This window comes from Lampetra fluviatilis, chromosome 7 (assembly GCF_964198595.1).
Source record: "Lampetra fluviatilis chromosome 7, kcLamFluv1.1, whole genome shotgun sequence".
NCBI lineage: Eukaryota > Metazoa > Chordata > Hyperoartia > Petromyzontiformes > Petromyzontidae > Lampetra > Lampetra fluviatilis.
Window position 1 is genome coordinate 13,465,339 of NC_136281.1, and position 11,988 is coordinate 13,477,326.

At 51.7% G+C, this 11,988-nt stretch overlaps 1 protein-coding gene across 1 annotated transcript; it reads right to left on the minus strand.

Moving 5' to 3' along the window:
• LOC144933296 (vascular endothelial growth factor A-like) lies at window positions 1-10,561 on the minus strand. The gene is made up of 7 exons (XM_078857985.1): window positions 10,375-10,561; window positions 8,069-8,111; window positions 4,337-4,533; window positions 3,500-3,576; window positions 2,635-2,706; window positions 1,850-1,909; window positions 1-144 (listed from the first exon to the last, which is right to left on the minus strand). Exons 1-7 carry the CDS (start codon window positions 10,474-10,476, stop codon window positions 123-125), a joined length of 573 nt encoding a protein of 190 aa, XP_078714111.1. The 5' UTR covers window positions 10,477-10,561; the 3' UTR covers window positions 1-122.
• Between the last annotated feature and the right edge of the window lie 1,427 nt (window positions 10,562-11,988).

Below are 11,988 nucleotides of genomic sequence, written 5' to 3' on the forward strand. Positions count from 1 at the left end.
TCCACGTTTCTATGGCGAGGGCTGGTTTGCGATCGAAGCGGGCGCCGCAAATTGTTCGTGTGTCCGGGTCCGCTTGACGTGGTGGTCAGAGTTCTCGGCGGCTCGTGGGAGATGGGAGATGGTCACCTCCTAGGCCGCTCTCTCCTGCACAGGCACACAGCGAGTCACGGTACACACACACACACACAAAAGACAAAGATCCCCCGTGTAGCCTTAACAGACTGTAGGCGCAAGTGCTGTTAGTGAGCACCTATAAAGGCCGGCACGGCACACGAGAGGGTGGGTAGCCAACACCACGCCCGGCCGCCTTTGTCTCCCTAGTGGTGATGTTTACACATTGCACCAGGTACTCATTTGAGGCCGAGTCGACCTAGGGGAGGCCCAGGACCTGTTCAGATATAACTCGTCAATGATATTAGCCACGGCTGGGAATTGAACTCAGGTGGCTGGGTTTGTAGCGCAGTGTGTGAATCGCTGCACTCATGCCTCCCATATTCACACAGCCACACAGGCAACACGTGTAAATAGAGGGAGCGAGTCGATCCATACACCGACCACCGAGTGTCGATTTGCCACAAAGTTGCGACTCATTCCATTAAAGAGGCTGAGCTTATCCCCACCCTGCTCTGCCGACCGGGAATTGAACTGGAAGCCTGTGGAGTCCGGCCTTGTCCGTGACGACAGCGCCACCCAGACATTACTTCCGTCACTAAGTCACAACGCCAGGAGATGCGGTGAGATCGTCACTGTATCACAGGCGAGACAGCACCTGGCTCGTGGCACTGCATGGGGCCTTTTGAGGTCCCTGGCACTCAGTCTAAGACCGCTGTGGTTATTTTGGGGTGCTCTCTTTGTGAATCCAATTCCTTCCCTCGACTTTTACCACCTCCCACTGCCAGTTTTTTTGTTACACGTGATATACGAATTGTAGGGCTAAATCGAAGTTATATCGACCAAAATTATTAATATTGCCACTTTACTGGAAGTAATGCACGTCGGCATGCCACGGCTTTTATCGCCAAATTAACAAAATTATTTATCATCGTGCTTATTGTGTTTGGGTTGAACAGTTCTAAAGCAGCCTGTTTATATTTGGGGACTCTTTTATTTTTATTACTTGACAAGAGCGCTGTAAAAGACACGAAGCTAATAAGGGAAGGGAGCGGGTGGGTGGGGGGGTACAGAAATTCCGCGGACCGTAGTCCGACCTCGGTGCTCCTGGGGGATTGTGCTCACTGCCCCGCTCAAGCAGGGACTGCGAGCGGCGGGAGGTTCTTGCATGGGGCAGGAGAAGGCGAGGGAGAGGAACAAAAGTAAAAGGGGAAAAGGGGTGGGGGAGTGGGGGGAATATTTGGGGATCTTCTTAAAATCCGAGCCCTTCCCCCCCCCCGTGCTGTAGCCCCCTGAGTGGTAATCCGGTCTTGCTGGCACGATTAGGGGTCTCGAAGGGGACCCTGAGATTAAGGGGTCTCGTGGTGGCCCTGGCGCCACGGTGGCAAGATGTTAACTACCTCGCCTGGTATACAGGACGTCGTGGGTTCGATCCCGACCCTGATGCCTGCCGGATATTTGTAGTTTGCATGTGTCTCTCTCTACCCGTGGTCATGTGGACTTTTCTCCAGGCCCTACGGTGTTTCCCCTCCACATTTAAAATCAACAACATGCGTTCAAGAGTATTTGGCTGCTATACATTTCCACACGAGAAGCCACTTCGTTGAGCTATCACTCGTGGCCAGGTCGCTTCTGAAAAAGAGCAACATAGCCTCAGTGGGCCTTACCTGGTGAAATAAAAATAGTTGACATTTTCAAACACGAAACAATTGTTTCGTTTGGTCTACCAGGGTCTCACCTGCAGGCTCGCCGCCCCGTCTCCGGGAGGCACCGCGACCCCGAGCAGGATGAGCAACCCCTGCGGAGCAAGCGCGACAAAGTGGGATCCTCATCACAACCACGACGACAATGATCGCGACCCGCTTTGTTTTTGATCGCAGAAAGCCGAGAGCGCAGCCTTGAGAAGGCCTCGGAACGCAGCGAAGGTGCTGCGTTCCCACGACAACTGCAAAGGAGACCAGAGTCGTGTCGGGCTGTACCACGGTAGGCCCGGCATGGCCTATTTCGAGCACCGGTGCTGCAAGAAACACGCGGCTCCATGGGCTCGGCCCATTTCACTTCATGCGATGGATAACCTTGGCGGTTGCTGTACGTAGGTCCTCATGGATACCGCACACCCCCTGTTCCTTCCAGTCAAAATTAGTCCTTCTTTGATTCTGCATCACAAACGGTACTCAAGTGCTGTGACTGACTGACAGGCAAGGCTGATAAACACAATACGTTTCTAATACATCCAAACATATATTATGGTGTAAAGTGCAGTGTACAAATCTCGTCCACTCTCTACATCCGCTCTCTGGCCTCTCTATATACGTGCTCTTTGTACTGTAGAAGGGCAATCTGCCCGAAATGTCACCTGTTATATATTTTCCCTTTCAGAGCCGCAGAGTTACTGACGAATGTGTTGAGTTTGTTGTTGTTATTTGTGCCCGTGCACCACTGGCCAACACAGCATCACCAAATCATCTCTCTCTCCAGCTATATAAGTGGGTCAATTAGAAACCTACTGAGCATTCATCTCACCTGCCTCGCTGCTTCCTGCGTCCTTTACCTGGTCCCCTGTTTCGTCCCCTTCGTTGTCCGTTCCTCCGCGTTCTGCACTCACACGGTAAGCACAAAGACAAAGATCCCCCGGATAGCCTTAACGGACTTTTTGGGGCAAGTGCTGTTAGCGAGCACCTATGAAGGCCGCCACTGCACACGAGGGGGTGGGTGGCCAGCACCACGCCTGGCCGCCTTTGTCTCCCCAGTGGCGATGCTTACGCACCACACTAGGTACTCATTTGAGGCTGAGTCGGCCTAGGGGAGGCCCAGGACTGGTTCAGATAATCGTAACTGGTGTTGGCTGTGAGCGGGAATCGAACTCGCCGAGTTCGTAGCACAGCATAGCGCTAACCACTACACTACCGCTCCCCAAACACGGTAAGCACACACACACACACGTACTTCTCAACAACTTAGTTGCCTGCAACAATCAATGATTTACAGCTGCCCATAAAGCATCGTGGCTAAAAGAGACGATGGCCAATTGACGAGACTAGTAAAGGATTGGCAGCCAAAGGATAGAGCCTTCCTGAGAGTTCGACCAGCGCGGAGATGGAGTGGTGAGATCAATGAATGCACCCTGAGTGAGAATGGATCATGGCAGTCAGTGTAGGACCATAAGGGTGCGTGGTGGCATAGGGAGGCCTTCACGTAGCAGTGGATAAACTATGACTGCGTATGATGATTATAATGATTATGGAGGATGCTCCACTATGCACCCAGTTGCCTTCGCAACTAATGAAGTGTTTGATGATGATGATGGAGAAAGATCTTCCTATGTCTTGGCAACTGACGAACCCTGACAGCATCTGTGCACTCACATCAGGTGAGCGGTCCTTCTCACCTGCACTCGCACGCGCCGTGCTGAAGGAAGGACATCTCCTGCATCTCCGGCTTGTGGAACGGTCTGATGGTCAGGATCTGCATGTCACAGAGAGAAAAAAAAGAAACACATGGATGACTCTGATTAATTAACGAGCAGCAGCAGAGGGATATGGCAGGAAACGGGATGAGCAGGTTTTCGACTGTCTAATGACAATGAGGTTGCCGGTGGTGGTATCGATGATGATGATGACGACAGTTGTGCTGTTTTGATCACGATGTATGTTGTGGTTGTGGTGGTGGTGTTGCTGCTGCTGGTACTGATTACGATAATGCTGCTGCGGACACTACTTCTGGTACTGATGACGTTGCTACTGCTGCTGCTGCTGATGATGGTGATGCTGCTGCTACCCTTGCTGCCATCCTCTTGTCTCACTGCTTGCTTCGTTCACAACAATTCCGCTGCCCTCTCAGGGACAGGCGCCCCGGGTGCTGCTGCTGCTGATGATGCCGCTGCTGATATGAAACTAAAAACTCAACTTTTTCTTTTATTTTACCAGGTAAGGCCCACTGAGCTATATATCTCTTTTTCAGAGGCTGCCGAGCCACAAATGATAGCTCAACGAAGTGGCTCATGATCGCAGCCAAATAATCTAAACACATGTTGATTCTAAACGTGAAGGAGAAAGACCGGCAGACCAGCAGAAAAATCCATACGATCACGGTGACAGAGAGAGAGAACACGCAAACTCCAAATACACAACAGGCTTCAGGGTCGGGATCGAACCCACGACCTCCTGCACACCAGGCGAGGTGGATAACATTTCGCCGCCGGCGGAGCCTATACCGACGGTCGCACCTGCATGCTGGCGTTGTAGGTGGCCGTGGGCGCGCAGTGCAGGCCCTCGTCGGAGCAGCAGCCGCCGCAGCGGAAGAGCGGGACGCAGGCGGGCCGCACGACGAAGGGGAAGGCGCCCGGGTACTCGCGCGACACCTCCACCAGCACCTCCAGCGCGCGGCAGTAGCTGTGCGCCCACACCTCGGCAAACGGCACGGCTAGGCGCGCACACGTGCAAGGGGCAAGGTTGCCTCGTGTAAGAATAATAAAAAAAATCTTCTTGGTTCTTTCGGTAAAGTCACGTAGAAGGAAAATATTTTCCTTCTACGTGACTTTTCCTTCTACGTGACTTTACCGAAAGAACCAAGAAGATGAATCCCTGCAGTCACGAAAGCTTTAAATCTGAATAATAAAAAAATTGTATTGTTTCAACTTGCGACGAGCCGCGCAGTATCCCGCTTCCTCTCGTAGAGACAGAACGACTCGGAGGCGCAAGGAGCCACAGACAAGCGGGAAGGCAGCGACGCGGCAAGCCGGCACCAACAATTGCCCAAGCTCTGCATTCCTCCGTGTATATTAAGGTGTTATCTGCGAATTAGTGAGTGTTAAGACATGGGAGAGGAGTGGCCAGAGAAAACCCGCGTGTGTGGAAAACCCACGCGTGTGAGAGGGGGAAACACTCAATCTCATCGAGGCGGAACAGGTGGAGTCTACAATTGCTGTCTCACCTTCTCCTGGAAAGTCAGGGTATGGCTTCTCGGCGCTCATTGGAATGTAGTTTTAGAAAATGTGTGCGAGCCACCAACCCTTGTCTCCATGGTGGTGGATTACAGGCATGCATAGCCACCACCACTACCACCCAGCCTTTTATAATGTCGCACTTATTACACACAAAGTGCTTGCCACAACACGGGACCTCCATTGCCAGTACCAAAATATGAGAATAGGTTTTTCCCCCTTTTTTCTGGCAACAAAACAGGTTTAAAGATCTTAAAACACCAAACTGAAACCTTTTACAAGGAATCGTGTCTGCATTAACCACAATACTTGTGGTCAGAATGCAAACAAATAAAAAACGTACTCTGATAATATCTGCATTGTCTTTGAAACCGATTGGTCCACACCAGAGACAGCTTTCTTTCGAGCCTCGTCTCAAACGGTGCTAGACCAGAGGACGCCAAAAGGCGTACAGCACAAAGACAACGCACTATCAGAGTAATGAGAGCTCGGGGTGAGCAGCTACATCATGGGACCTCCTTTGCCAATACCAAAATATGAGAATAGGGTTTCCCCTTTTCTCATGCTTGCCACAAATGAACTACAATAACTTGCTGATCTCATCAAGGAGCATCGACATCACGCGAACTCCGGTCACCCTCGCAGCGGCTTTTGGCTGCTGGCCATGAAACAAAGATGGTCACTGCATCGCGCGCTTTCAGATGCGCTTCTGCGACCGTCTGGAAAGCTCTTCCGATATTAGGAAGTCACTGTAGGTGTGCACTTTTAAATCAAGATTGAAAACACATTCCTTTAGAACTGCTTTTTCTGTTTAGTTTGTTGTCCTTCCTCCGATTAGCGTAGTTGGCTGTGTACGGTGCCAGAGAAGTTCTACATATGTACATCACACTGATAAGGCAAGTTCTGTTAGCGAGCACCAGTGAAGGCCGGCAGGGCTCATGAGGGGGTGGGTGACCCGCACCACACTCAGCCGCCTCTGCCTCCCCCAGTGCCGATGTTTGCACACCACACCAGGTAGACGTGAATGAGACCGGTGACCTCTGGACTGCAAGTTCGGTGTGCTGACCATTACGCCAACGGCAGCATCGGTTTTGGGGTCCCCCTAAAATAAATACGGTGCTTCATAATGGTGGGAACGTAATACTGTGCCGTAGAACGAAAACAACCCTCACAGCTAATTTAGTAATCAAGCCATAGCATCCCTTTGCGTATGACTATCGGTCACGTGCCAGGATTAAAGTCGTTGAGTTCGTTTCAACTTCGATTTATCCGGACAAATTCGTGCAGCACATTTAAAGAGAGAGAGAGAAAAAAAAACCCAACTAGAACCGAAACAACCAAGGTGAATAATAATGATGAGCCTTTGGCTTTGGGCATGGACGCTTGTGAAAGAGTCGAGGGAAGGAACTGAATGTACAGGGGGAGCCTTGAGAAAATACTACAGCCGCGGGCCCTCATGAAACTTCATCTGGCCCTGGGCACACACACACACACGAGGGGGCGAGTGGCCAACACCATGCCTGGCCGCCTTTGTCTCTCCATTGCTTATCCTTTACATTAAACCCTGTAAACACACACACGCACACAGACATACCTGAAAATGCATAGACACATAGCCATAGTTGTATACATGTAGACATAAACACACGTAGAAGCAGCAACAACAGCCGCCATTTGCTACAAAGTGACACTGATGTGACTGCAGGCTTTGTGCCAGTCTGGGGTGCACTTAAGAGGCCACGTGAAGTGTCAGGGGCTTGCTGGTAGGTCACGGGACAGACCCAGGTGTTATGGGCTCACTGAGATGACTGGAGAATGCACGTGTAACGCTAGCCTCATTTGAAGGGCGGTCGCCTCCAATATCCTTGGAACATCTTTCACGCGCCTCCTCCACACCATTGGTGCCATTGGCAAGTCCGATCAGCTCTGAATGCTTCTGCAGCACATCGGCCCGTCCTCTCTGTGTCGCCCGTGCTGTTCCCTTTCAGCCCCCTCTTCCCTGCCAAACAGAAGCTGCTTCGGCATGCGTTGGCGAGGATATGCGGGCCACATGACCCACAGCCAACGCAGCCTCGCCTGCCAGAAGATCTCACCAATGGGACCATGTCCAGACACATACACAAACATATATAGACATAAAAACACGCACAGACATACGTACATATAGTTTATATTATACACAGTCACACAGCCAACAAAGACACACTGACACATATAGACGTAAGCACGCAAAGACAGACATGCATATATACATACAAGATTCATCGACACATACTGTATATAAATGTTTGCAGTGGTTGTAAATCTGAGGTCAGCACAGTGCACTAACTACTGCACCTCCGGCTCCTTAATAAATAGACAAACACAAATACACACATTTCCACTACTGTGCATATAGACGTGAAGATATTATTTGTATTTGATTCATATAAACGCCTGCATAAACCCTTGAAATGGAAAACATCGTTTGCAAGGGTCTCCAGTTACACAGCTAATAAGTACTGCCACGTATACAGCGGACATTTACACAGACAAGAAGAATATTCCCATATAGCCGACGTAGACTGCTGGGGCAAGTCTTTGTGGCAAGTGCCTATTCAATTCGCCACTCCTAAAAAAAAGTTGGCGTGGGGGGGGGGTTGGCGGACAAGCCCCCCCCCCTCCCCAAAGTCGATGTTCTCTTGTAGTGGGACTCCCAGTAACGTCTCTCAACGTGGTCGTACGGATTTCTGGAAATCCACTCGGCTGATGGACTGAACCCGTTGTCGTGTTCGCACGCGGCCAATATATATACAAATACTGTTTCTTGGAATTTCTCTCACTTGATACAGCTATCGTGCTGTGACGGTTCCACCTGAAGACGGAAGCTTGTGTTGCCTCCGAAACGTCGTGATTTTTATTTTATTTTTTATTTTACTTTTATTAATTTTAATTTTTTACCTACGTGACTTTACCGAAAAAACCTAAGAATAGGGAGACCGGAGTTTGTGAGCGGCGTGCTTTGTGTGACCTCACCGTGGCCCATAGGTGGCGCATCCATGCCCATGAACGGCCGTGCCTGTCATGTCGTACGTCACACAAGGAGTGGGGGGGGGATGAGAGGGGGGGGTCACAGCGACACACGGTTCGGGGTCAATCGGTCACTCGGTCACGGAGAGCCGGCGTGCCTCACCGGGTCATCCGGGCGTTAATCATCTTCACATCAGAACAGAACCACCCCCTCCTCGTTCATTAATTCACTGACTCAGATTTAGGTGTTGAGGGGGGGAGCGGTGGCGCAGTGGTTAGCGCTACGCCGCGCTACGAACCCGGCGACCCGAGTTCGATTCCTGCTCACGGCCAACACCGGCGACGATTATCTGAACCGGTCCTGGGCCTCCCCCTAGATCGGCTCAGCCTGGCGGTTGGGCGTGGTGCTGGCCACCCACCCCCTCGTGTAACCGTGCTGGTCTTCATAGGTGCTCGCTAAAACACCACTTTCCCCAACAGTCTTGTTGAGACTAAACGGCGGAATCATTATATCTGTCCTCCTGTATGTGTGTTTTTTTTATCCTCCAATGCCACCGAACACCTGAAATTCGTACTAAATCTGGAATTCCAAAGCCCGTGTCCCTCAATGACAAAACGAGTGAATTCGATAACGCACGCAAGGTGACTTTGCATCGTTCCAACTGCAACGAAAAGCGGGGCTCGGGCAGAACGCGAAGGGCCTGATCGTGGCCGATGGTCAAGCATGGTGTGTGACGACGGAGTGGCGGCCAAGGGATGGAACGTGCCCGAGATGATGTCCCGTAGACAGTGCCGGATTAAGCTGGTGCGGGGCCTGTAGCATTTGTTATAAAGGGGGCCTAAATAACAAAAAACATAGCACATTAAAACACACGATGTTTTAACTTGCATAGTAAAGTAATTGTATTTTTTCATTTGCTATACAGCCAGATCATACGACAAATCGCTCACCTTAATCACCCGGTCGTTCATACAAGTTGAAGGCGGTATAGTACTATAGCAATAGAGCAAGTGCAGAATCACTGAACCGGAATTGACACAGTAGCTTGAAAGCATTTAGCACGGGGCAATTGAAAGTGAAGGGCACGTAGCACGTGTAGCTACTTTTGATACTTGGATCAACCGGCACTCCCCATCGAGGAGACGGAGCGATGGAATCGGCTCGCGCGAGATCTGCGGGTCGCAGGATCGTGAAAGACGGCGATGGCTTTGGGGGAGTCTTTCATCCATCAGGGGACGGGTCTCGCCGTTCCTCTTGATGATCCCCGACACGAGTATGAAGCGCCGTTCGTGATGAGTTAAGAAAATGATCATGCGTGCACGTGGACTATATGTAACGCTTTCCATAATACGTTTTGTTTTGAAAGTATCGAACGAGCAATTACGGAAATCGACAGGTATAGGTAGCTGTCAGGGCCAAAGGCGTTTGGATATTTTTAATTAGTCTTTTCTGCGATGCGTTCCATCTGAAACAACGTGGGCAACCCTTTTATTTATTTGTCCATTTTACAATAGAGTCCGTTCCTAATAGCGTACAACTCTGCAGTAAAGTTTGGTGAATATTCGATCAGTTTCACGATATAGCCCCCTCCCCCCCACCGCGTCCCACCGACCCCGCTACAGACGGACAGACGTACGGAGCTGCTCATTGTGGCCCATCCTAAAATAACAATTATGTCTCAGAGCCAACCGATTAACGCGTTCAACTTTAGTCGGGCCCATGCAGCATTGGGAAAGTGTGGGCAATCCCATCAAACGAGAGTGAGTTGAGCGTCCGTGCGAGAGGTGAACCAGGAGGGGATATCACTCAAAGCTCTGCACAGACAGATTCATGCCCTGCTCGCAGAACCTCGCAGGGCAGTGTTGTGTGCTGGGGGATTCACGAATCGGCGGGTCCCCACCACGCATTCCTCGTCGACCATTTATACTTTAGAGAGATGCCTGGCGCATTGAACCCGGCTGAGTTATCGATTTTCTGCCACGGATAACATCACCACGAAGGCATTCGTCCGGCAACTGACAATTGACGCATCCACCTACAATTGCTTGCACACACCATTGCTGTCGGAATATCCTCCAACAGAAAGCCCCCCTCGGGAAGGGTATTTGGCCTACTCTTCCACGCTGACGAGACGTCTGTGAAACCGTGGGACTATCCGCGCTTTGCCCTGACCTGCCCATCATCGACTGCGGAATTCGATCGCCTTTGGAAGGCTTCGCGCGACCATTACGGCCGACGTCGCGAATACACCAAAATCATCGTCGCGAATACACCAAAATCATCGTCGCGAATACACCAAAATCATCCTCACCTCGTCCTCCTCTTGGGCCAAGTCCTCCTCCAACAGCGCCCTCGTCATCACCAACGCGAACGTCAACAACAACAACCACCACCTCCACACGCGCCTCGCCATGGAGCCGAACGCACGCGCGGCTTGACCGTTCCAAACACCACCGTAGCAGCAGCAGCGGCAGCAGCAGCAATGAGATGACTAAGCAGACCACACCGTAGTCCCGGTGGAGTACTGGAGACCGGTCGTGTCTTCTTTCTCGTCAGTGTCTCTTCACCGGTCTCATCGCAGATCCACCTTTATCAAAGACGGCGACAATCAACCGCGACCCCAACTGGAGCGGTTGTGCTGCTGCTGCTGTAGTTGTTGTTATTGTTGTTGTTGTCACGAGTTGTCGCTCCTCTGTCCGTCTGGATGCGACGTCTTGTCCTCTGCCGGGTTGTTTATCGACAAGTTCGTGCCGGGGGGAGTTGAGGTTCGCTCATGGCTCCCATCCGCGCTCGCAACTGTGTAGTGTAGCCTGCGGGTTGCTACTACGACGCCGCGTAGGATGTCCGTATTGTACAAGCGTAAATCAGTGTAGCCCTTCGTGGATCCGTGAATGTGTCTATCTAGAGGCTCGTGAAATAGAACACAATCGACCCGGCGGCACGTGCGCCAAGCACGTGAATTACGCGTTCAACATTTTTTTGTTACCACGCGTACGCACACAGAGCCACGGCTACCCAGCTGAGACTCAGCAGCCCCACGGGTCTGGCTCTGAATGAAGAAGACGAAGACTGCGCTCGAACTTAACAACGCGCGCGCGTGCGCGCACGCAGAGAGTGGAGTGGCAGTGAGTGCGTGTGCGCGCGAGTGGGTGGATGGTTGGGTGGGTGGCCGGCCGGCCGGCCGAGTGAGTGAGTGGGTGGCAACGTTGCCTCGTGGCAGCTTGGCTTGCCCAACCCCGGCACCCCTAATTTTATCTCCCCGGTCACTTGTCAGCTCCCGGCTGCCCGCCACCACTTGCCACCTGCACATCACGCGGCACGCTGCTTTACCCACCCCCCTCCCTCTCCCCACGGCAGCTGGTGAAATGTCTGGGACGGTTCAAGTGGACGTGGCAAGCGGGTAGCGTGGAGAGAATGTTTCCGCTCAAAAGCGGTGCGTTGCCTTTCTATCTGGTAACGCTTTCCGACAATGACCGGAGCTATGTGTGTGCTGGGGTGGTGTGTGCACCACCAAATGCCCCAGCCCACCCCTTTGGCGCCACCCAAGTTCACTCTCTCCTGAGTGGTGAATCAGTTACCGTCCTATTGAAGCTGTGTCTGTTTCGCACCAAAAAAAAGGTTGAAATCGTTTATGTTTTCGCTCTCTTGTCTCTGCCAGTCTGAAGCGGGGCTCCACGGCAACTCTAGCAAAGCTGGCCCAATATACCATGAACAGAAATAACTTTGAAAGTAATGCAAATGTTGTCAAGCCACGAAAGAACGCCGTACGTCGACGAGATGAGCTCGTGGTGCGAGGGAGCTGGAAGGAGTGTTGCTGCTGATGATGATGAACCTTCTGCTCGGCGGTTAGCGCGATTAGCACGTGCGGTTGCGCGCTCCCGCGTGTGCAACGCTCAATACACGTTGCATGTAATCCCAAAAGAAA

Excerpts from the sequence above, each read along its gene's own strand:
- LOC144933296 (XM_078857985.1), bottom strand. The coding sequence starts at position 10,476 with ATGGCGAGGCGCGTGTGGAGGTGGTGGTTGTTGTTGTTGACGTTCGCG. Across the intron at positions 4,534-8,068 it reads TGCGCCACCTATGGGCCACG|CCGTGCCGTTTGCCGAGGTG; the intron begins GTGAGGTCACAC and ends GTGCGCGCCTAG. Across the intron at positions 1,910-2,634 it reads CGCAGGAAGCAGCGAGGCAG|GGGTTGCTCATCCTGCTCGG; the intron begins GTGAGATGAATG and ends CTTGCTCCGCAG.